Source organism: Gambusia affinis, linkage group LG02, assembly GCF_019740435.1.
Source record: "Gambusia affinis linkage group LG02, SWU_Gaff_1.0, whole genome shotgun sequence".
Taxonomy (NCBI): Eukaryota; Metazoa; Chordata; class Actinopteri; order Cyprinodontiformes; family Poeciliidae; genus Gambusia; species Gambusia affinis.
Window position 1 is genome coordinate 22,006,195 of NC_057869.1, and position 24,184 is coordinate 22,030,378.

General features: G+C 42.4%; 3 protein-coding genes across 13 annotated transcripts in view; 1 reads left to right on the forward strand and 2 right to left on the reverse strand.

Moving 5' to 3' along the window:
- The window catches only part of LOC122846540 (protein TANC1-like), a 40,337-nt gene extending 31,620 nt beyond the window's left edge, over positions 1 to 8,717 (forward strand). Inside the window, exons 21-29 of the mRNA XM_044143568.1 lie at positions 1,610 to 1,743; positions 2,515 to 2,638; positions 2,735 to 2,910; positions 3,288 to 3,420; positions 4,271 to 4,300; positions 4,388 to 4,479; positions 4,566 to 4,712; positions 6,334 to 6,434; positions 6,560 to 8,717. Coding sequence (XP_043999503.1) covers positions 1,610 to 1,743; positions 2,515 to 2,638; positions 2,735 to 2,910; positions 3,288 to 3,420; positions 4,271 to 4,300; positions 4,388 to 4,479; positions 4,566 to 4,712; positions 6,334 to 6,434; positions 6,560 to 7,910 — 2,288 coding nt within the window. The 3' untranslated portion in view covers positions 7,911 to 8,717. The remainder of the gene's footprint in view (positions 1 to 1,609; positions 1,744 to 2,514; positions 2,639 to 2,734; positions 2,911 to 3,287; positions 3,421 to 4,270; positions 4,301 to 4,387; positions 4,480 to 4,565; positions 4,713 to 6,333; positions 6,435 to 6,559) is intronic.
- Positions 8,487 to 18,469, reverse strand: wdsub1 (WD repeat, sterile alpha motif and U-box domain containing 1). 2 transcript variants are annotated; one of them, XM_044143580.1, is made up of 12 exons: positions 18,402 to 18,469; positions 16,762 to 17,173; positions 16,163 to 16,350; positions 15,912 to 15,998; positions 15,363 to 15,456; positions 14,821 to 14,854; positions 14,672 to 14,712; positions 13,291 to 13,391; positions 13,122 to 13,139; positions 12,418 to 12,597; positions 10,961 to 11,095; positions 8,487 to 10,106 (listed from the first exon to the last, which is right to left on the reverse strand). In XM_044143580.1, the coding sequence occupies exons 2-12, from the start codon at positions 17,157 to 17,159 to the stop codon at positions 9,955 to 9,957; spliced, it is 1,428 nt and encodes a 475-aa protein (XP_043999515.1). In that variant the 5' UTR covers positions 17,160 to 17,173; positions 18,402 to 18,469; the 3' UTR covers positions 8,487 to 9,954. The 2 variants fall into 2 exon arrangements, with proteins under 2 accessions (XP_043999515.1, XP_043999523.1); XM_044143588.1 differs by lacking the exon at positions 13,122 to 13,139 and having other exon boundaries at positions 8,868 to 10,106.
- Positions 18,470 to 19,664: 1,195 nt separating this feature from the next.
- The window catches only part of baz2ba (bromodomain adjacent to zinc finger domain, 2Ba), a 75,347-nt gene continuing 70,827 nt past the window's right edge, over positions 19,665 to 24,184 (reverse strand). For 6 of the 10 annotated variants that reach the window (XM_044143637.1, XM_044143680.1, XM_044143664.1 and 3 more), the window contains 8 exons: positions 23,993 to 24,148; positions 23,726 to 23,886; positions 23,295 to 23,623; positions 22,574 to 22,709; positions 22,349 to 22,495; positions 21,817 to 22,118; positions 21,524 to 21,667; positions 19,665 to 21,203 (listed from right to left, as the gene is read on the reverse strand). In XM_044143637.1, coding sequence (XP_043999572.1) covers positions 21,047 to 21,203; positions 21,524 to 21,667; positions 21,817 to 22,118; positions 22,349 to 22,495; positions 22,574 to 22,709; positions 23,295 to 23,623; positions 23,726 to 23,886; positions 23,993 to 24,148 — 1,532 coding nt within the window. In that variant the 3' untranslated portion in view covers positions 19,665 to 21,046. The remainder of the gene's footprint in view (positions 21,204 to 21,523; positions 21,668 to 21,816; positions 22,119 to 22,348; positions 22,496 to 22,573; positions 22,710 to 23,294; positions 23,624 to 23,725; positions 23,887 to 23,992; positions 24,149 to 24,184) is intronic. The other 4 variants (XM_044143694.1, XM_044143690.1, XM_044143687.1 and 1 more) reach the window with 1 other exon arrangement.

Below are 24,184 nucleotides of genomic sequence, written 5' to 3' on the forward strand. Positions count from 1 at the left end.
TATGACAACGTCTCCTCATTAAAGGCAGCATTGTATAATTGACTGCCCTCTGAGGCATGTGGACGCGTGAAATATAAAGTCATTTCGCTGTGGGGTTAAAACGCATCGATACCTCGCTTTTATCCCAAGCTGCTCAATTAGCAGCCAGACTGTAACGTAAATAAGGACCGCCATTTGTCAAAAATAATGTCAGCCGGTTAAGGAGGGCGCAGGTTATTCAGAGATTTGCTTCTGTAAGCTGCCTCTGGTTGTTATTTAGCTGGTAAGGAACACTGATAACATTTTGACCTCAGGGACTTTTTAGAAAGCTCCGGTTTTGGTCAGTAGTAGCTTGCTTTATCCATTTCACAAAGTTTCGATGTAAGTTTGGGATCATTATCCTGCTGGAACAACCAACTACGTTTATCTTCTGATCTCAGATACAATATAAATAGGATGCAAGATGAGATGGATATGGTTTTACCTCTAAAACATTTAATCCACCACCGTCACAGATAGCAAAACATTTCTACATGATTCTGCCATCACCATACCTTGGAGTTGGCTCTGTTAGACTATTTTTAAGATTTCATTGGCTTTACTGAACAGTAATTTGATTGGAAGAAAAGGGATGAGAAAGGGAAAAAATGTAACTGGGAATCAAATCCAGGTCAACAATATTAAGGACCACAGTCTCTACCCATGGTGCACCTGCTCTACCAATGAAGTAACACCGATTTTAATGTCTCATCATGACTCCTCCAAACGTTCTCGTCTTTTCTACTTTTTGTTTTCCATCTGACTAATAAAAGTTGCTCTCATTTGGTTTGTCTATGTAGACAGTTGCAAATTTGAGTTGATATTCAAGGTCGGGTTAGGAAAAGCGGCTTCTTTCTTGGTCTGCAGCCTGTCACTCCACAGTTGTGTTAAAACGTGCTTCGCTGTGGATAACGAGACGCCTGCGCCATCAACTTCCGGCTCATGATAGATGTTAGGAGCCTTGGAGGTTTCTGCATTTATTAAACAACCTAGAAGGGTCGGAGGGAGGGACGGTTTGGTCCAGCTGGTAGAAAACCTGGACACGAATGGGTCACCGAACAGGACGATGATCCCAGAACAATAAAACTCATTTCTGAAGGGACAAATCAGGAATTACTGAGCTTCTGGAATTGGTTTAGTGAAGCTCTGACCTCCACTCTGTTGAAAAACTAAAGCTGTGCTTAAAATCTGGATCTGTGTCATGGAACCAAGACAAGTTTTGGGCCAGAATCAATCACCATCAACACTTAGCCAAATATTATTGGTGATGTATGTATGCATATGAGCCCCTAAGTAAAATTTGAACCATTTGTGGATTAGAGGAAACCCAGGATAAATTCAAACCTATACTAGTGTTGTACAATTTATTCTACCCTAGGAACAGAAATAAACCTTTAAAAGCACAAAAGCCTCTCACCATAATAGCAAACTCGAATGATTGCAACATGAAAAGTCTTCTTTTTTTTTTTCTTCCCTTTTCTGCATCTAAGTGATGCCTCTTCTTCTTCTTCTTCTTCTCCTCTCCCAAATGTGCCGATTCCATCCTCTACTTCTCCTCATCGTTTGATCTCCCTGCCAACCCCTCCATCAGTGCTGAGCGCGGCCGCGGGGAGAGGGCGGCTGGAGATGTGTGTGTTTCTCCTGGAGCACGGAGCAGAGCTGGAGGTACCAAACCGCAGAGGAATGGTCCCACTGCTCAGCGCCGCCAAGCACGGCCACACACAGGTGATGGGGAGGGGAGGGCCTCGGTCGCAGACACAGGATGTCCTCATCTTAAGAACATAGAATTTGCTTTTACTGCTTATGATGTCTGGAGAAGTGCGGAAATGTCTAATGGAGCATGGGAAAGTATTGTTTTTGTTTCCGGGCTAAAATAAACAGCTTTATTTAGTTGATCTACTGCTTTAAATCGTCAGCTTATCCTTCAGGACTCAGAAATCATAATAAATATGTGTTTATACAGATTTATCTGCATGTTTTAAGGGTGAGTGTCTCTCAGGTGTGTAGTAGTGGCAGGTTTTAAAGCTAAATTCTTGGCCTGTCCAGCATGGTGAAACGTCTTTGGACCAGATTGGAAACTCCAGAGTTGCTCCAAATGGCAGCAACTTGCATGGCAGCTGTTTCTAAATTACAAATGAAGTGCAAAAATAAAAACTCACTTTAAAAATCTACAAAGCATGTGCAATATGTTACATCAACACACAGCTTCTCTACTCCAGCCTAGCCAAGTTAATTATTTGAATTAAAATACTTTTGAAAAATTAAGATTTTTATTTTTTTTGTGGGGGTTTTTTGGTTTGTTTTCACCGTTGTCAGGTTTCGTTAACAGTCTTTAATGTTTCATGTAGTAGGCTACACCACTGTAAATCTGTAGCAAATAATTATTTTTAGGACTAAAAATAAGCCAAAGAAATTGCAGAAAAATATGGAAATTTGAAAAATATGAAAGCATTTCTTTGTTTTTGTTTTGCTTTTTTCCCCTTTTGTTTTTCCCAGGTCGCTGAGCTGCTTTTAAAGAAAGGGGCAGATATCAATATCGGCGACAAACAGGGGCGCACCGCGTTGATCTTGGCCGCCTCCGAAGGACACGCCGCCACCGTTGAGCTCCTGCTGGCGAAGGGTGAGAGACATCCCCAACGTTCACACTTTACATTTACAGTTACATTTGTCGACCATCGATCTCAAATCAAACATTCGCACCATGTGTCGGTGGCAGGTGCCGCTCTGTCCTCCACCGATCAGGAGGGGCTGACGGCGCTTAGCTGGGCCTGCATGAAGGGCCAGAAGGGCGCGGTGCAGCTCCTGATGGAGGCAGGAGCTGATGTGAACCAAGCGGACCGGCAGGGACGAACTCCACTTGACCTGGCCGCCCTCAACGGGGACGCGGATACAGTGGGTTTCCTGCTTTTGTGTCAAAAATTGTTTGTTTTAGAAAGGGAGATATGAATTAAGCTCCTCGTGGCCTTGCAGAGAACCTGATGACAATCAGTTGCAAGACATAATTATTGTTTGACTGGAATTGCAATTAAATCGTTTGCACTGCGGCAATCACGCATCACACGGAGTCGCAAAGCTTCACGCCGAGCCTCTTGATCACCGGGAAGACAATCAAAACGTTTTGATGATTAACATTTTTCGAGAATCAGTGGGATTGACTAGGCGAGCACTTTGTTGTCGTGTCTGCGACTGCAGCAGAGAAGGCAGGAGGCAATCAACCAGATGACTTGAGGTATCGAAGATGCTCTGTTGGAGTGTGAATCTGCTTTCAGGTGCACAGCCTGGTGGAGCACGGAGCGGTGCTGGAGCGGTCCGACAACGGCGGCACCAGAGGTTCGGATCGACCGGCGGGCTGCCAGAACCCGGCTCTGGTTGCTTCACTGCTTAAGAAAGGATCCAAAACAAGTAAAAACACAACGAGTAGCAGAGCGACGCAGCAATGAATCATATATGCAGGAATTTTTATCGTTGTAATGACTGAATGTTTTATCAGGCTGTTAAAACTGAATCGTCTTCTTAAGCTGACGGCATTTTCACATTACACCGCAAAAAAACTAATTTGGCCATTTTTTTATTCTTTTTTCATCTAGTTCCCAGTGCAAATATCTAGAAAATACTTGAAATAAGACCAAACTATCTTATTTTACTTTTCAGCACAGTGTAGGAGCTTGTTTTAAGTCAATAATTTACAGTGATGAAAAAGTACCAGTTCTAAGTGTAATAACTAGTACTAGTGGAAGAAAACATTTTAACTTATAAAGTGGGAAAAATGTTTTGTTCCACTGGCAGATTATTCTGTTCAGTATTTGAACAGAATAGAAACTGTACTGTCTTTGGCAAATGGACAACAACATTTAAAGTGCCATCAGCCAGTTCAACACACACTCACAAAAAAGCTCAAATCTGCTGAAAATACATACATACGTAAATCCATATGTACAGGCTTATGCTATGATCCATAATTAAGGAATTATTGACTTAAAACAAGCTCCTATATTGTGCTAAAAAGTGATATGTAAGTTAGTTTTATTAAAGATATTTGCACTGGAAACTAGAGCAGAATACTTGGTAAGATTGTGTGTTTTTGCAGTGTAGTTTCTGCCAAACCCTGATCAAAAGATGATTTCGACTTGTTTTCCATTAGCATCGCCGTGCAGCTTATTGCTACTTATTGCTACATTCTCATCTTATCTACTCGAATTTCCTTCTCACCTCTTCTTCTTTCCTCCTTCTCCCTCCATCGCAAACGACGAAGGCTACAAAACCGCTCCCCACGATCGATCAGGTTCGTGATTCATCAAAGGCAAAAGATCTTTTTATCTTGCGAAAGATAAAAAGACACAAAAGATAAACGTTTGTACGCCTCCATCAGGTCACGCTACGTGGGCCATGGCTTCCTCCAAGCCTGACATTCTCCTCATCCTGCTGCAGAAGCTGATGGAGGAAGGAAACATCCTGTACAAGGTAACTTTCATCCAGGGTTTGTTGTGAAAGGATCTCTGGAATCAAAAGCTCCAAGCCTGATCCTGGTGATCCTTTGTGTTACTCAGAAGGGGCGCATGAAGGAAGCCGGCCAGCGCTACCAGTACGCTCTGAGGAAGCTCCCCCGCGAGGGCCAAGGAGACGAGCTGAAAGGACTCAAAGACATGCGAGTCTCCCTCTATCTGAACCTCTCGCGCTGCCGCAGGAAAACCAACGTGAGGTTCTAAAAAAGCCGTATCACTCATGCACTATTTAACACCAGCAGGTTTATTAGATGCTGAGGGAAGGGAAAGAAGGACGGCTGACCAGTTCAGGGGAACGCTTTCCTTCGGATGTATAATTTATCTCTCTAAACATAAAAAGCTACCAGTGCGGCACCCGGCAGAAATATTGCTCCTCTTCAGACCTAATTCGATGTCTCTCTGGTACGATAAACAGAGAGAAAGACCCCGGAAGCAGGTGGAAGCATAATGTGCGTGCTGTTAGGGTGGAGACGGATGTGCGTGGCCCGCAGCCAGGTTTAGAAACCACCCTGGCGATGACAGACGTCCTAACAGACTGTGTAAAAATGCCATCCTTGGGGTCACTGCGGCCGATGAATAATGGAGCAAATAATGCGATGTGATAAGGTCACTCTCTCCGACCGACAGGAGCGCTCTCCCTTTCTGTGCGTTTCGACATGGCGCCGTATTTACATGTGCGGCGGCCGAATCCTCGTCGTTGTAACTCGAAATGTTCTTTGGCTTTAACAGCCGGCGAGGGAGAGTCTACATGACACCGCCATTAAACATTCATCAGCGATTATCAGGATTCAGCGCCGCCGTCCTTTCGACCTCTTTTCCAAGGACAAATTCACATTGTGTCGGTGTCATTAAATATTCACCTGGGAGTGATGAGAGCAGCAGAGAAAACCTGCAGGAAAACAAGCAGCAGCTCTCAGCCTGTTTCCTTCGCTCTCCTTTTCGTCAATAAGAATGATCGAGGCTTGAGCAAGTGACTGCGTCAGACTGTGTTGTGAAAACGTTATTAGCCAAGTTACATATCTCTTTTGTTTTGTTTTTCTTCAGCTAATAACCCGAATTATTACAAAATGTGGGTTCCGCTGAGTGAAGATATAACTGTTAAAACGTAAATTATTGGCAATTAACCACATTTTAATCAGGTCTGATTATTTCCATTAAATATAACCAGTTAAAAGATGTGAAAAGGCAACACATCACAACCTGATCTAAAGAAACGTTTAGTCACTTTCAGTCTGTAGAAGGCTACTAAGCTGCTCCAGAGAACTACATGGAAAGGTCATGTAGTCAGTCAAGCTTGTGTACATGCTGCTAAACGTGCTAATGATGGAAAAATAATTTACCATTACAGGATAAACTATTTATTCACCCTCATCTGTGGCCATGCTATCTCCTCCTGTCCCTGATTGGTTACTTCTGACCAAGCGGCTTATTTCTGCAGAGAGCAATGGGATCACAAGAAGGAGGCAGAGGAACTTGATTGTTTTTTTTTTCACAGATTATCTGTCTCATACTGAACTGTTACCTTTTTTTTTTTTTTTTTACTTAAATTACATAGTGCAGGTTTAAGTAACCAATAAATTCTGCTCACTACCAGAAAAACATGAAGATGAATATTTGATCAATATCTCACCTTATAAAAAAAAATCAAAGACTTTAGAGTGGCCTAGTCAAAGTGGGCACTTAAATCTAAATGATATGCCACGGCATATGTTTAGATTTTTCTCAGGCTTACCTTTGTCTGACACTACGACTTGTTTGATGATACATTTTCACAGCAGTGTAGCTAAAACGGTGGCTCTTTGTGACAACGCAGGATTTTGGCATCGCGGAGGAGTTTGCGACCAAAGCTCTGGAACTGAAACCCCGGTCTTACGAGGCTTATTACGCCCGAGCACGGGCCAAGAGGAGCAGCAGGTAAATCATACCGCGTTGAGTTTATTGTTACGTGAAATTAAGAGCAACTCATGTGAAAATCCTCTGTGGCTCTGTAAAGGATTTTACTTTAAAAGGCGCCTCTCGGTTCCCCCTGTCCTCTTCAGGCAGTTTGCTGCAGCGCTGGCAGACCTCCACGAAGCAGCACGACTCTGCCCGTCCAACCGGGAGATCCGCCGCCTGCTGGTGCGAGTAGAGGAGGAATGCAAACATCATCAGAAGCTAGCCGGCAACAACGCGGCGCCGGGTTACAACCGGGACCCCCACGCCCACCACCACCAACCCACAGAGGAGGAAGCAGACGTCTATTCGCAGGGAAGCCTGGAGAGGCCGATCCCAGTGGAGCAGCTCGATCCGGAGAGGGAGGAGGACAGGGAGGAAGGGGACGAGGTGGGTCTCCACTGTGGGAAGAGTCCGGAGTTCTGGCCTCTGAATCCGTACGGTCCTAACCGGACTCTCCCGGGAGGCGTGACGTTTGGTTTGCCCGATCAGTCTCCATGTTTCCCTCCTGACGACTTCGTTCAGAACCAGCTGTTCGTGGACGCGTCCGAGCCTGCCCACGCCGCGAGCAGACGGACGCAGAGTCAGAGCAGCAGGACTCATCACAATTGCCACTCTCTGCAGTCGGGCAGCAGAGGCGCCGCCAGGCCCATGTCTCTCTGCGGCCCGTCCAGCCCCCTACCAGGCAGGCACATCTCCACCTCCCTGAGGCCGGCGCCTCCGGGCGGGATAGACATCTGCTCCGGGTCAGCCAACGAACACTCGCGACACAGTCCCACCGAGCATTACCACCCGCTGTCCCCCAACAGCTCATCCCCGCCTGGGCCTCTCCAGATGTTCCAGCCGCGCTCCTCCAGCTTCTCCAGAGGCACCGACAGACTGTCCGCCCACTCCGGCCCTCTGGACAGCCTCACACTGGGTTTGGGGTCCGGATTGGACGGCAGGAGGGATGGCGGGGGGACAGCGGGCTCCAGGGGCTCCAGCTCCAGCCAGGCCTCCAGCGGGAACCTGTCGGACGGCGGAGGCAGGCAGCCGGGGCCGGACCTGGCCCCATGTCCCATCAAGAGCAGCGGCAGCTTCAAGGCCAAGCCCGAGCTGAAGCCCCGGCCCTTCATGGGGGTCACGGACAAGGCGGTGCGCGTCCAGAGCCAGCAGAGCTCCAGCATGAGCCGACAGGGCCCGGGAGGCGCGGAGAGCTTCGGCATGTCCGTCATGGAGTTCCAGGGGCTGAGCAGCGAGTTCAAACGCGCCTCCTTCCAGGAGCAGCTTTCCAGCAGCCAGCTGCAGGCCCGGGAGTTCGGCGAGCGAACCAATCAGAGGGAGAGCAGAGGCGCCACGTCCTCCCAGCTACTCTTCCCCGAGGGCCGGCACAGACAGGCCAGCCTCACGAGGGACAACCCGGCTCTACACATGGCTCCCATTAAACCCAAACGCTCGTTTATAGAGTCCAATGTCTGAGAGGAGTTCGTCAGAGCACAGGTGTGCTTGAGTCGCCGCATAAGGTAGCAAGGAGACTGATCTGAGAGCAGTCCCTGTTTTTGTAGATTTCTGCTGCTGCACTGCATTTACAATCTAGAACCAGAACCAGAACTCAGGCTGCGATGCTTTTGCTTACTCGTATACAGCCACACTAGTGTATCCATGGAAACCAGACATACCTTAAGTAGAGATTTAAAACAGAGAATGGAGTATGTTGTGTCAACTTTTAGCAAATTATACGAAGTAAATAAGCCAGAGGAAGCTTTGTGCACGAATAGACGAAAACCTCACGCTGTTAGCTACAGGTTATGACCATTTCTATTGTCAAGTGTCTTTTAAAAAACATCTATATTTGTACGGTGTACACGACCTTTGCAGATAATATATTTCCTTGTAGGTGATTTATCTGTCAGCATTGCAGGCTTCAACAGAGATTACTTTGTGGACTTTTAAGATTCTCTTCCTTGGTACATTTGATAAGAAACGGCGCCGTAAATGACACTGTCGGAAATCTCTTGTCATACCTGGACATTACTGCATCGATATTCACAGTATATAGTTATGTTATTTATTTTTACATAGCAGAGAACATATTTAGATCGAGTGTTCGTGAGTTTAAAAGGACGCACAGAGAGAAATCACAGAATGTAGGACGGATAAACCTTAAGAGACTTATTACATTGCTTTATGTTCATAGTTGTCATATACCCTTTGCAGAGTTATACTATGATATACACAGTGTTGCCACGTTATAACTGTGGTATAATAAAAAAATATATATATTAATGAAGGACTGTATTTCTATATCTGCTTCTTTTACAGTAAAATTAAAAAAAAACATTGATTGAGCTCCGACATGCATATGAATGGAAAAACTCTCGTCCATCTTCACATTAAAGTAAAACGACACGGACTGCTTTAATTAAACTTCATACATTGCCGCGTATAAATGTCACACAGTTTTAATGAATGTCATTGATTTATTACCAGTCGGATGTTGACAGATGTTCCCGAGACGTAAAGCTTAAGCTGTTTTGGCCCGGTGTCGTCGCTACCCGCATGTGGCGCCAAGAAACGACATCGCAACAACAGATCCCGAACCGAAATGGAACAAGTATTTTAAAGTAAAAGCAGAATGTTTTCTGTAAAAAAAAAAAAGATTCTTACCAGATTTTAAATGCGTCTTAGCAAATTACTATACATCTATTAAGCAAAAAATATTTTTTACACGTCTTTGTTAAAGGTACCAATAAATTTGGCACTGTAACTTTAATCATCCTCTTTACAGATTTTAAGTGCAAGTCAATATAAGAGGCCAGGGATGCTTCAAAATATGCACCAAGTGGTGATCAGCGGTATTTCAGGTAAAGGTCTCATTTCTGAAAATGAACATATTTATTATCGTTATTGCAGAGTTTCTAGAAATAAATAACATAAAGAGTTTAGGCAAAGAATAACATCACCGTGTTCTCCAACAACAGACTCTCACAGCTCGGGCTGATTAATATTAAGACTTAAGGAAATATTCATAATGCCGATATATTCCATAATATCCATAAGGTAGGCAGGTGGCAACAGATGTTCAGTTTTACCAGCTTTGACTTTCTGACTTTCCAGAACACATTCTAGTACTTCATGGTCTAACATCATCATATCACCCTCCTCTTAATTTGTTCTGACATAATTGTGAACCCACTTATAAAGTAAATATGAACATAACTGTGGAACTTGAATAAAAATCAACTAATGAAAAGTTTTCATTTTTTGGTGACTTTTTAAACTGATCATTCCACATTTATTACCTTTTTATCAACAGTGGTGACAAACAGATCTTAGTCTCTGCCGTGTTGCAGCTGCCGGCCTCCGATGTTAGAGTCGGGCAGATGTACACTTAATCTTCACCCTTACTTAATCCAGCTTGGCTCCTCCGCAAAGAACCTCAGCGTGAGAATAAAGCAGAAGCAGATGCATCTTGTTTTCTATCGATGTCTGAAGGAAAACACGCCGACCAGGTCAGAGGAGGCTACTGGCTGGTCTTCCAGCGGCTGATGGCCATCTTGAGGGTGTGGTTGGGTGTGAGGAAGGTTGTCAGCAGGGGAAGGTTGGTCATTGGGCTGGAACGGTTCTTGGTGTGGATCCACTTCTCAATTGCCTCCTTTTCATACGAGTAGCCATCTGTTGGAGCAGGTAGGGTCGGTGAAAACGTGATTTAAGTGTCTCGTAATACGCAACTTTTTGTAGAATACCAACACAAAGTGGTGCACTATTGTGAAGTCTTTTTTTTTTTTTTTACAAATAAAAACCCGCAAAATTTTGCCCTTTTTCTCAAAATAGCCCAAGCCAAATCGGATTCCACTGCAACTCTGGCAGCTGGAAAGTGAACCTCCTTCCCAGTCTCTAGTCTTTTGCCGCCTTTAAACAGTTTTATTCAGGATGGCCAGGATCCTCTTCCCTTTGCAGCAAACCGAGGAGGGAAATTCTTCAACAATTGAGCAATCTTCCATGCAGGTCACATTTTTGGGCTGCACAACTTTGTCCTATCAACAGATTCCTCCACCTGAGCTTTGGATCACCGTAGCTACTCCAGAGTTACGGTGACCCTGTTGCTGCTTCTCTCTGACTGCAACTGAAAGTGTGCCCAAGTCTTCCCCTTTTGGGATGATGGCTTGAAAAGCATATCTAAAGCCTTAAATATTGATTTATTTCCTATATTGTGATGATGTTTGTTTGCTAACGTTCTCTAACAAACCTCTGTGTTGACACCGATATGTTACTCAGATTAATATTAAGGTGACCTCCGAAGGCAATTGGAGGCAGTGCATTTTTTCCCCCAAATAAAAATAAAAACGTTTCTGAATAAAAATACAAACCTCACTTTTACTATTTTTATTTATATTAAATCCTAAATGTACACTATTATGCATTGATTTGTATTGGTCTCCTACATAAAATCCAAATATATTGAATTTCGTTTCGTAGCAATAGCTAGGCTAAATGTGAAAAATGTTTTAGCAGTGATGTTGACCTACCAGCTGCCATGACTGGTTCCCTCATAAGCTCTCTGGTGATTGGACACAGAAACTCGTCAGGAATCCCAGAGCATATTGAACCTCTTTTCAGCTCCTCCACTTTCCTCAGGAGTTTACCTCGCAGGCCGACAGACTCTGAACAAAACACACACACACACACACACACACACAAAAGATGAAGAAATATGTCGCAGCAGAAAACGAGCTCTTGACCCGAGACGTCCATGCACAATTAATATCATCACTGTGAGCGGCTTGAGCATTTGTCATTCCCTGCGTTTGTCAATTTTCACTCGTGAATGGCAAATGTGAGCGTGGGTGAGAGTGAACGCCGTGGGAGCAAACCACGTCTGTCCAGTTGAAACAGCAAACAGGCAGAAAAGCCTCAAGAAGAAAAAAAAAAAGTACAGAAGAGAATGGAGATAATGAACAGATGAACATCAAAACAGTTTTTTTATTTTATTTTTTTTATTTGTTTGTTTTTACCTTCCTGACAAACCTTCACTGGTGCATTCTACCTTTTAGGAAGCAAAGCACGAATCGATTGCTTCCCACCATCGGGGAAGAAACACACCACGACTCCTCCCTCTGTCTGTCTGTCTGTCTGTCTGTCTGTCTGTCTGTCTGTCTGTCCGTCTGTCATAGCAGTAGATAAAACACGATGCCACTCGGCACTGTTCTCCAAGTTAGCTCTGCTAAGAAGGTGGGATTCATGCTGTGTTGCTAAAAACAGATCAATGTGAACACAAGCTGCCACAGCGCTGATGCTGTGTAAACTGAGCAGTGATTGACAGCGACTGTGGGATGGATATGACGACGTTTCGTGGCGCTACAGCAAATGTTCGCTGAGAACTACGTGACGAACGATGCCTTAGCTGGTAGACTGAAATCAACAACATAACACTCAGACTTCAGCCTTTGTGGCATCGCCTCACCAACACACAGAAACAATAAAGAGGGCTAAACTATGCTATAGCAAATAAATTTTTTAAAAAAATTATAATTCTAAACAAACACGGAAAGAACCAAAAGGGGCTTAATGATATTAGGTGTAAAGTCCACTTTATCTCTTATGGGAAATTCTGCTTTGAGGATTGGGTTATGCAACCTACAAAGTGCACCAGATTAAAGCCAGAACTGACCAAGTCTTTAAAGCTGAGCGCTTTGGCGCTTCAGCCTAACATTATGTAATCTCGCTGAGTAAAACCACGCGTAAACACTCATTCCTTCACCCGCACTCTAACCCACTGTACTGCCCTTTATCCATGTGAATAGGCAAAGAGAAATCCTAATCCATGCACGTCTCCTTGTCAAGTCTTACAAGAGATCAGTGCTGTAAAACATGTATTTTTCTCCTATCTAAGACAAAATGATGAACACGAGAACTAGAAGAGAGGGAGGAAGTGAACAAGTGGTGGTGCTCTCGCTGAGCAGAGTGTGACATTTGTCCTCCTCACCTATGGCCAGCTCTGACGCCAGCGTCTCCTTGGTGAGACTCAGCAGCTCTGTCCCATCTATGTTATTGGCCTTGAATTTCTCCACCAATCCCTGGAGCCCTTCCTCCGCCAGCCACTCTGACACGTCCCCCTCCGACCAATCAGCGACCAGCAGCTTCGATCGGCTCGCCGCGGCTTTTCCTGAGAGGGCGAGTCAAGGCGAGAAGGGGGTCAAGCTGCTGCTGGCTGCAGCACCTTTTAGGAAAAAAAACAAGACCAAATATTCCCTCCTATGTTTTAAGCTAAACAGATTTTCTTCCTCTCTCTCTTTTTTTTTGTTAATCCCTCATCTTCACAGCGTGTCTTCATAGACTATTGTTTAAGACAGAGAAAAACTGAAACCGAAACTGAAAGCAAGAGACCGGCAAAGCACTTTAAAAGCAACCCGAGACGCTTGAGGCTGAGGTGTAATGAAAAGAGAGCACTCAAGCACACAACACCTGAGTCCCTCGCTGCCAGGTGGAGCTGGACTAAAATGAAAAAAAAAAAAAAAAAAAAAAAAAATTGCTCCACTAGCATGAGAGACCAGTTTAATAAACCCAGATTTAAATAACAGGTTTTGATTTTTTAATAATTATTCAGAATTATTTTCTATTCTGAATAATCGCTAGGAGAGTAAAGCTAACGACAACATGCTAATATTGAAGATAAAATGCAAAACTAACCAGGCGACGGCTTCCTGCCTTTCCGCCGAACAGCATGTGAAGTAAAGAAGGGAAACATAACATAAGATTACAGGGCAAGTTTTTTTAATCATATTGTACTTATTTCCTAAATAAATTAATACATGTTACTCTTTAGGGTGTGATTTTTGAGCCTTTGCTCTCTCCTCACCCCTGCACCCGTCGTCCAGCCGACAGATGTTTACGGTTTTATCCATGGATCCGGTGGCGAACAGTGGTGCTGTTGGATGGAAGGCGCATGCTGTCACATACCTGCAGCGGGAGAGAGGTACATGAATGACACCCAAACCTCTGCTCTACAGAAAGCTGGGTATGGAAAGCTTGTCGAAAGGGGCCTTTTGTGGACACTTTTTCCTTCCACTCAACTCTCCACCTGTGACTTGTCACCTTCTTTGGAAATTCCCTTTTGTGGCTTACCCTCTTTTTGGGGGGTTCTTATATAATATTCAAATTCAAATCAGATTTTTTTCTTTACTTAATTCATTATTCGAAAATGCTCTGTTTCTTTACACTAATAATATTATATATCAAATCCTCATGTGAAAACTTTATCCTGCATTTACTTAGATTGTTTTTTGTCTGACGATGTGAAACATTAAAATTAAAAACAAGAGAAAGATCAGAAGAAATCTGCAAGGGGGGGGGAATAGTCTTTCCCAGCACATGCTGATTTTTCTTTCAAGACCTGAAAGAAACACTTAAATCAAGAACCACAGTGCCTTTCCAGACAGTTCAGGACCCACTGATCTAAAATCAAAAAAATTCAGCTGATTTAAAGAGGCAAAGGCAGAGTTAATGAGGGAGAGCTCTCTAAAAGCTAAGCTGGATGGCTGAGAGATGCTGATCCACAAAAGCTCCTTGGCTTCACACAGAAGCCGAGAGGAGAGCTTCGCTAAACCTCCAATCAAGACTCTGTCTGAATTTAAATCTAAAGTCAAATGAGGTTCCAGGAAGCCTTTTTTTTTTGTCTAAAGTTTTGATTCACTTCTTTTCCCCCCGTCAGTTATCTTCTTGCTTCTATTTTAAATACTGATTTTTATCTCCCTCTCTCTCTCTCTCTCTCTCTCTCTCTCTCCCAAAAGCACTTTCATTTGGCCCCTCTGAAAGGAGCTTGATGCCTTTCAGACACAGGTGGCTGAATGGTTGTAAATGGCTTGTGTGATCATTCATCTGTGACTTATCTGTTAGTGTAGGGGGGGAAGAGAGCGTGGTCCTACGCATTTAAAAAAGGAAGGGAGTGTTCGGAATCAGTGATGCAGCATAATATATGTGTGTATTTTTCAGTCTATTAAAATTATAAGTTTCTTAAAGTATTACTAATTAAAAAAAAGAGAAAAATAATTCAAAATGAACCTGAAAACTTCTGTGTCATTCTGTTCTTTTCTGTTACTGAAAAGGTAGAAATAATTAGTTCGTAGTCTCATCACATGTTAAGTTTTTTGTTTTTTTTTCCTCTCCCGTAATTAAAAACTATAGTTTTAAAGTGCTTACAGTGACCAAAATTAACAACATTAAAGTAAATAAATATTTACCTCTCATGGTGGTTCAGTGTGTGAAGCGGAATGCCATAATTCTAAGAAAAAAAAAAAAAAAAGCGGCAAAAACCCAACATGAGGAACATGGATTCAGGGATGAAAAGCTAACATCTGCCAGAGCGACGATGTGAGCAAGAGAAACTCACCGCATCGTAGATCTTGACGCTTTTGTCCATTGAGCTGCAAGAAATGAAAATGAAAAATCAATCAGTTCAGTTCCAAGACACGATTTCAAACCCAGGTTCTCCATTTTGAGGGGGGGAAATAAACCGATCATTTGTCTCCCTCTGGTGGTTTTAAAAAAACACTGCAATTATAAGTATGTAGAAGGTGGCCCACTTACTGGGCATGTTCAAGTAAACAGTCTACATAAATCTATAGCTTGCTCAAAAATAGATCAAGAGACGAAGCCTGACCTATTAAACATCAGACAGTGATTTGAAATTACATTAAGCACATGGCAACAGAGTTTCTCATGACAATGAGAATGACTACAGTAGAGCTTCACTAGCAAAAGGAACCTAGTGGTGGTCTCTGTGTAGAGCATTGGTACACAGTTTTACAATCTACAGCTACACATCCTTTTACACACATAAAGGATGCTTTGAGAAGATTTAAAAAAAAAAAACAAACAGAGAATGAAAGAACGAGACCTCCTTCTTGTCTCTTCTTCAAGCTGGAATCTTACCCAGACGCAAGCAGCTGCCCATCAGAGGAGTACGCACAGCAGAAGACCGGAGCCGTCTGGCCGATTAGTGTATGTAGGAGCACCATGTAAAAGCCTGCAAGGTAAAGCAACAAGTGTGGTTCTGCACAGGTTTAAATATTACCAATAAGCGAAGAAAACTAATTCCAGAGGGTGGAGTGTTGTTTGTAATACTAAGGAGAACGGCACGGATTTGTGTGAAATCAAACTTTAGGTTTGTTTTGTTTGTATGTCCTCATAATTTGGTGGCGATTGATCACAGATGAAGTTTAGCACTTTTGAGGATACTGGTCAAGGGCTAATCAATACACTAGATTAGTCTAACCACAATGGCAACTTTGTTACTCAACAGTCGGCTAATTGATTGCTGTCTTACGGCACTCTCGTTTTTTTTCCTTGAGAGTTTCCCTTGAGATCCCACAGATGGACGCAGTAATTGGTGTTTTTATAGTTTGCCATTGTGATCCAGAATATGTTGTTCTGCTGTTAGAGGAAGGATTTGCAACACAGTTGACCTGAAAACATTTGTACCTCCAGAGGGGAACTTGTTAAGAACCCAGACCTTCAGGTAACAGTCTTGTCCGCAAGATGCCAAACGAAACTGCACAACTTGGTTGCCTAAAAACAAAAAAAAAACCCAAATACAATTAATTCAAAGACCATTCTCAGAGAACCTTTCTATTTCCACTATTCTCTTAATTTTTGTGAGGTGATTTTAAATGAAGCCCTATTTATAGAAGTGGACTGGGCGCTTTATATAAATCCACAACTAGAGTTCTCACCGCTGAGGATGCCGGGAGCGAAGCTGCAGCAGGACACCCCCAGGTCGTGGGCGTCCTTCTTTGCAAGGAGTTGGTTTAAGCGCAGATCCCACAGACGCAGATCTCCATAGGTGGAGCCCGTCATGAACATCTGACTGCAAGGGCTGAAGGAACAAGCTACCATTGTTGTGTCTCTCACTCCTCCAGTCCTTTATGAAACATAAAAAAAACAAAACAACAACAACAGCTGAATGAACAGTTTGCTTTTCATCACTGTTCAGAGTCAAACGGATCTGGTGGCGACAACATGAGCAAATATTGTCACAGCACTGCTCCATGTGGTGTAGGGACAGCTGTTTGCACTGACTTTGTGGTTCATTTTATGAAGCAATTTTATTATTATGCTGTCTATGAATATAAACAGAATAGCTGTGTATTTAACTAAAATATGAAAAAGCAGCTCTTGGTCTAAACAAATTTGCTGAAAACATTAACTTCCCATTGGAAAATAGACAAAACAGTATCTGTATTTTTGCATCACTAACAATAGAAACAAATTTGCTTTCATGTTGAAAGAACAAGGATTCTTATCTCCCAGGAAACACAAAGCTTCACTTTACCTGAACAGCCTCTTAGAGTGGAAATCCCAGAGAGCTAAAGTGCCATCAGATGCACCTGAAACCAGGTGGACCGCGTTGGGAGACAGCGCACAGATCCGAACAGGGCTGCGGCCGGGATGTTCCAGGACGGCCTCGATTTTCCCCGTGACCATGGACCACACCAGCGTGGTCGCATCAGTGGAGCAGGAGACGAGGAACTGGCCGCAGGGGCTGAAGCAGCAGCAGTGGACGCTGTAGCTGTGTCCCTTCAGAGGTGAGAAAGGCAGCTCGGAGAAGTCTTCAGCATTGTACACCCTGAGGGTTTTGTCCCCGGAGCAGGTAGCCAACAGTTTGGCGGAGAATGCACACCAGTTGATGTCGTCCTGATGGTCCCGTAAGGTGCAGACTACAGACGCCATCTGCAGAGCCAACCCTGACGTTTGGAGGACATTGGATCAAGAACAGAACCAGAATGAGGCCCTGAATAAGGTAAGCGGAGAATTTAACAAAGAAATCTGCACAAAATCATCTGGTTTTTTGAAACTGGTATCACAAGAAAGACATTACAGCAAATAACAAATAATAGCAAAATAACCTTTACCGAGATAGCTTCTATTATCTGCATGTACCCCAAATAATGGAAACCATAAACTTCCAATATGACAGTGTGGAAAAATATTTTTATACAGGTTTTTATTTATTATATATAAATATATACACACACACACACAGAAATAAACCTCATTTTAAAGTCTGGGATACTATTTTTTGTTAAATGAAGTCTGGGTTACCAGTAACAATAAATAAAGGTTCTTTAAGTCAACCCATAAGCTTTTGTACCTTTTATTTTGCTTATAAAATTCTAAAGACTGGAATTTGTTTGCAGTTTAAACCCCTGGCCAAATGACCATCTCCCATGAGTTTAGATTAATCTAATCTAATCATTCAGTAGGCAAAATAGTTTATTTTTGAAGTGGCAGTACAAGGACAATTAAAGTAATCCAAGTATGAACAAATAGAAACCAGCATAAATCAATTTATTTCTTTTCAATAATGGAATAAAGATTAAGAAAAGTTTAGAAACAGCTTTCCAGACTCGGCTTTCTTTTTTCCATATAGCCAGAATCGGAAAATTGTCAAATTAATATCCATACTTTTTAAGACTGTAGGAATCCTGGTTCCTACAGGAAGTGTAATAGATCTCGTGGTTTGCTCCTGATCAGACTTCGAACAACTGGATAGAATAGTCTGATGCCAACAAGTGAGAGAAAGGTAATAGATAATTATTTAGCCTGGAGGTATATTACCACTAATGTACCTCCAGGCTAAAAAATAATCCTGACAGCTTATAATTGTATTATTTCCCTTTTACGAAATGAAACCGAAATAAATGAAATAATAACCCAAAAGCTTTATCATCTTTTTTTTTTCCTGCCAGGAGGTCTTAATTAAATTAACTAACACACCAGAACAACTAATTGTTGCTGCTTTAGAAGCTAACGGTTCTTCAGGATTATGAAGCTACTTTCTGCCATTATGCGAAATATTTAAAAAATAAAAAACAGCCGAAAAAAAACAGATTGCAGAAGAAAAAAGACTAGTCAGTAGACCGCGTCCTGCAGCATCTGTTATTATTTAACAAGAGCGAACGTAAATCTTACTCGTCTCCGTCCTTCTCTGTGTTATTCACTGTTTACTTCCTCTCAGGTCAGCTGCTCGTGACGTCACTGCACCTCCTCGATGCTGCATTCGTTTTAGCTCGGAAATAGGAACTCATAATCGAATATTCAAATTAATTTTAAAAAATGTTAGTAGTGCTGATTATGGTAACACCAAAATCGATCTTTATTAAACGTTTTAATTAATTTAAGTTATATTAAGTACTACAATACTTCGTTAATGCGCTAGTTTTTAAATTACATTTGGGCTGTGGTTGAAGAGGTGCTGCAGAATCCCACATAGCTGGTCTGCACAGACTTTCAAGAACCCGTGGAGGACTGTTTGGACCTGCAGCCTTGTAGTCCTCAGCATCGGCCTCATCACTTGATGCTGGAAGGTGAGGAAGAAAACGGGACAAGGACATCTATATCTCCTTTTGGCTGCTGACAAAAGCAGCATCACCTCCTCTTTTGAGGAACAGATGAGCTCTGATATGCGGAATAGTGATTTGAATGATTGTTTCCATCTTTTTCGTGTATTTTTACCAATGCATTATCATCAATAGCTGCACTTTTCTACAGAATAAAATAATTCTCAGGCCCCCCTTATCTTTAATATTTTTTTTAGAGATATAGAATTGTATATTTTTCTAATGTATCTTCTTCTTCACCCAAATAGAAATGCGACATAATAGTAAATTGTCTTGGTTTCTGCATTAAGATTAAGAAAACTGCTTGTAAAACTGCTAACGTTAATTTTATCTCTCTGCAAAACAAGAAGCTAGGTCATAGTGGACATTAAACTACCTACAATATGAATGAATATTTTACTTACTTATTTTACTTCCTAATATTTTGACATAAAATCATTTAACTAAAGAACACATTTTATTAGTAATAATTAAGATACTAAAGGTAAACATTTGTAAAACTGCTCTTGTATATGATATTTACGATGAAAGCGTTTTGTATATGTATTATATGTATTGCAGTGTGAAGTTTATGTTTGATTTTGCCACTCATGTTTACTCATTTTCTTAATTTTAAGGTATAGAGTATAGAAAATATGTTATGCCTCTGTTTTTGGCACCAGTTTTGTCAATTCACTCCATCATGGGTTGCATCATACCCTTAGTTTAAGCAGCACATGCATACTGAGCTTTAATTTTTTTCTTGGAAAGAGAATAAAGGTTATTAATCCGGTAATCCGAAACAGAAGCAGCAACTCTGTGAAGTGGAAACTGAAATGAATCAAGTGTAAGACGCTTACGTTGAAAAACATCCTTTTAATAGGTCCGTGCCACACACTAGTGAAAAATAAAGCTCCTACAAAAGAATGATACTTTTATTCCACAATATCTTAAATAAAGTAACTTCAAGTACTTTCGACTTGGGTACAAAAAAATCTAGCTGCCTCCATCAGGCCACGACACACAGCAAGGTTCAACACAGTGGTTACAAATGGCCTTTAGGTCCTCTGTATTGTGGCAGATTCTGAGGAAATGCATCGTGGAAGCGAAACCGAATGCTTGTTGCTCCTTTGTTTCTCTGCTGAGGTGAGGAATGATTTCTGTGTTACTGTCCCACTTTGGAGGCCCTGTCAGATTTAAATCATATTGAAAAAAATAATTGTCGTAAGAATGAAAACTAAAAAACAAAAAACAAAAAAAACAACAACATCCCCTACATGCCCCTGTTGGAAGGGTAGGCACTACCAAGATTAAGGATACCACAGTGTTTGCAGAGGATATGTATATACTGTACAAACAATATTTATGATAATGTTTTCATCACGTTCACTAAAATAGAATGCTACAATCATTCTAAGGCATAAACAATATCTTAATATTCTTAAACAATTTTTACACATCGTTGCAAACAAGACATAATATTGACATTAATAAACAGTATATACACACGGATCGCCGTAGTCGAACTGTTCCTCTGCTGCTCCTGTAAATAAACGCAGTTTTACAGTTTGAACAAATGAATACAGTTCTCTGATGCCCCAAAGCACTGAACAGTGTAAACAGTTTTTTTTTTCCTCTTTTTCTTGGCTTTGTTTTGATATTTGGGAGAAAAAAAAATATTAAAACACAAAGACACATTCCTTTTTTGTTGTTGTTGTTGTGGTTTAAATTCAAAGCAGTTTAGATGATTCCTCCTTTTTCATAGAAAATGAAGTGGACCTTGATTCATAAATAATTATTACAAAATTAAATACATTCACTATAATACGATTAAATAACAAAAGACTATGTACAGGTAGTGGAAAGTATTCTAGCGCAGATACATCAGTGACATTTGAGGATTCATTCAGTGCAGTGTTCTGAGACAGGGAATGGTATTGCACTAGGACACCCCATTTCTCTGGGACTCTTTGGGGCTTTTATCCCTGTTGTAATAAATCCAGCGCACCTCATGTAACAATGTTTTTTTTATTCTTTTTTTTTTTTTTTTTTTTTTGTATGGTGATATCTCTCTTAAGCACACAATGGATTCCTTATGAAGGAGCCGACTTTTTCTTCCATCCTGCAAAAAGCCACAAACTCCGTCAGACTAAAAAAAAAAAAAAAAAAGAGAAAGAAAAGAAAACCTGGTGTTTCGTATGAAACGTTGAATGGGTTCACAAGGAGAGTCGGAACAGTTTAGTTTGTTTGCTTCAGAAGCTCAGTCCAGCGCTTCTCAAAAAACTTCCTCATGTTATGACCAGCTCGACCAATGTCCGAATTGTCTTCATTGAATTTTTCGCAGTTATCAAAGACCAAGTTGACATCAATGATGAAAGTCTCCAGGTTTTGATACCTGAAATAAAGGAAAACAATCATTCATAACATGTTTCTGTATAAAAGGTATTGCGACAGATCTTAGCCTTCAAACACAAAATCAATAAAAATCACGGACTATATGGATGAAAGTTTCTTCTATATCCTGTTTTTGTTTTCATAATGAAGACGCTTGGCCATATTTATTTCATACTACAGAAACACCCTGTAAAAGCAGATAAAGCGTTTTCTAAGTTGTTCCAGCAAGTTTCTTTCCGAAAAACTGGCTTTAAAATACATGGAAATCCCCCGCAGGCTTAAAGGAAGAAAAAGAACAAATAGAACTAGTTGGGAACTCACTGGCTGCTCACAAGCTTCTCACGTATAGTGGAGAAGTCCATCGGCTTTTTTATGACCTTCCTGTAGCCAGGGACAGATTTTAGGTTAACAGGCGTGAGAAAAGGCCATGCATCCTGATGCCGCTCCAACTCTGCGAGAAGTACTCTGTTGGGAACAAAAACGCAAAGACGAGAATTGGTTTTGGTGAAGCAACAAGCTCTTGATTACAACAAAGAATGTGTGATGAATTCTAAAAAACTATTCAACAACAACAAAAAAAAAATGACAAGAGCGAACATGCAAAGAGCAGATACCTGCATAATCCCAGGTCCCTGTTGTTGTCTCTTGCTGTCTTGGCTCGTTTCACACACACAGGGCTCTCCTGATTGGCTGGTATCAGAGCAGGTGAAGCCTCCTCCGTTTTTCTCTTCCTGCTGGTGTCTTTTGATCCTTTTTTGGGCGTGCTGCTGGCACTGACTGAATCCTCCTCTGATACTTCCCCATTACCTGTCTGCTTCACGTTCTTCTTGGACTCCCCGCTTTTTTTGCTGCTTCCTCCGCTAGAAGCTACAGTTTTGGCTGGAGGCTTTTTGGTCTTTGGGGACGGACCACTTGCCTGTGAAATTGAACAGTTAATGATCAAAATCTTTAAAATTGTTGAGTTGATCACCATAACTTCCAGAAGTTATGGTGATCAATTTTCGAATTATAAACAATTACATGGGTTGGAAACTGTTTGAGATCACGGCAGCTATTTTTAATATCATCGATGCTACGGATCCTACAGGATCCTAAAAATCAAAACTAAATGATATGAGCCTGATTATACTATTTACAGTGACATACCGTTGAAATGCAGGCTGGACAGTACCAGTCTCCTTCGGGAATGCTGGTGATCTTGGGTTTGTGACAGTAAGTGTGACACCCTTTGTCACAGCCATCGCACAACAAAAGGAGGTCCTCATTGTCCCCCTTTTTGCACATCTGACAGTACTAAAAAGAATAACCCGTCCATCAAAACAAGAAAGCTCTTCCTGAGGTTTGTCTATAATCTTCAGAGCATTTTCTTACCACTTTCATGATAGACCTTTCCCAAGCGATAGACTTCTGCAGCTGCTGGATGCACATGGCCAACTGGGCGGCACTGCGGACCTCACTCAAAGCCTTCCTCCATACCTTCATACCGTGGGCTACCTCCTCCTCACCGCTAAGAGAGGACAGAAGGATGAGGGTCCAAAATGCACAATGAAATAAGAATATATGGGTCTATTTTCACACAAGCTGCTTAGTATCAGTTGAAAAAGTTGCCAGCAAGACAGCAGATCATTATGAGCTCTAGCTGTGCAGAGACAGGCATGAGGGTGTAAGGTGCTGGGGAGAGGTACACACCCATTCTGTCAGGTTAAAGGTACGCTCATGCAGAAAGTTTGAGGGTTTGTTAAATTCTGGAAGCCAAAGGTTTGCTCATAATCAAGGTTACAGAGTAACAACACCATGCAAATGATTGTAGGAAACAAAAGTCCAAACAACACTGAACAATGACAATGTGCAGGAAATGAAACTGAGTGAAGCCCCTACCAACCCTCCCCCCCCACAAAAAAGCCCCCCAAAAAACTCCATGAGACCCAACAAAAACAGATGTACACAAATCTGACAAGCAACCACAAACATCCGCTGTTAAAGCAACCAAGACCCTCAGTTTTGGAGTGACATGGGAAACAAAAAGCACAGACAGAGAGAGGAAGGGGTCTTAGTGGGAGAGTGGGGAGCTTTGGTTGGAGAAATGACCTACCCTTCCCTGTCAGCACTAGAGGATGGGGCGGGGGCAGGGACAGTGACCGTACCCACATTATCCAGCCTGATCTGAATGGTGGTACCTAAGGGGCTCCTCAGGTACCTTCTCTCGATGTTGCGCTCCAGATCGGCCAGACGTGTCACTGCTATGTCCAGAGGGTTGTCCGGGTGACGCATCACCCCGCCCTTCTCTCCGCGTTCCTCAAGATGCTCCTTGGAGTCTTTATCTCCTGCACCTCCTGATGCTGGTGTTGACTTAGTGGGGGGCTTGTGCTCGTAGTACACCAGATCCTCTCGCTCAGACTGAGGATCTGGGTAGGTCCAGCCCTGGATGGGATATAATTTGTTATGTCTTCTGACCAGATGGTGTTTGAACCTGTTTTATTCTAATTTGGCCACACAACATGAAGAAGGATATCCAAAATTTACCTTGACTTGCAAGCTGGCTGCAGTCACTTTCCTCTCCAGCTCCTCTACCTGCTGCAGCACAGCAATGTCCATTTCCATGGCCTGTTCCTCCACACACCAGCCCCGCACTGACTCCACACTGACCTGGCTTTCCTCAAGCTCCCGGAGCTCAATCATAGCCACTAGAGGATTGACACAACAGAAGTTACAGACTCGCATACAAAAACAATTGCTAATGCAGCCATCTGAAACATTTACTCAAGCAGGAAGAGTTGTTGCATTACTCACCATCTCTGTGTTTGGTGCAAACCTGTGGGATTATCTCCAGGTATTTCTGCATCTGCCGCTGGAGGCCCCGCTCCCGGATTCCTCGACTATGGAGAGCATCAACCAGCGCCCGCAGCTGTTCGATGTGAGACACCCGCCACCAACCTGTCAGCAGTTCTGAGACAACAAACACACGCAATCCCATTAGCTGGA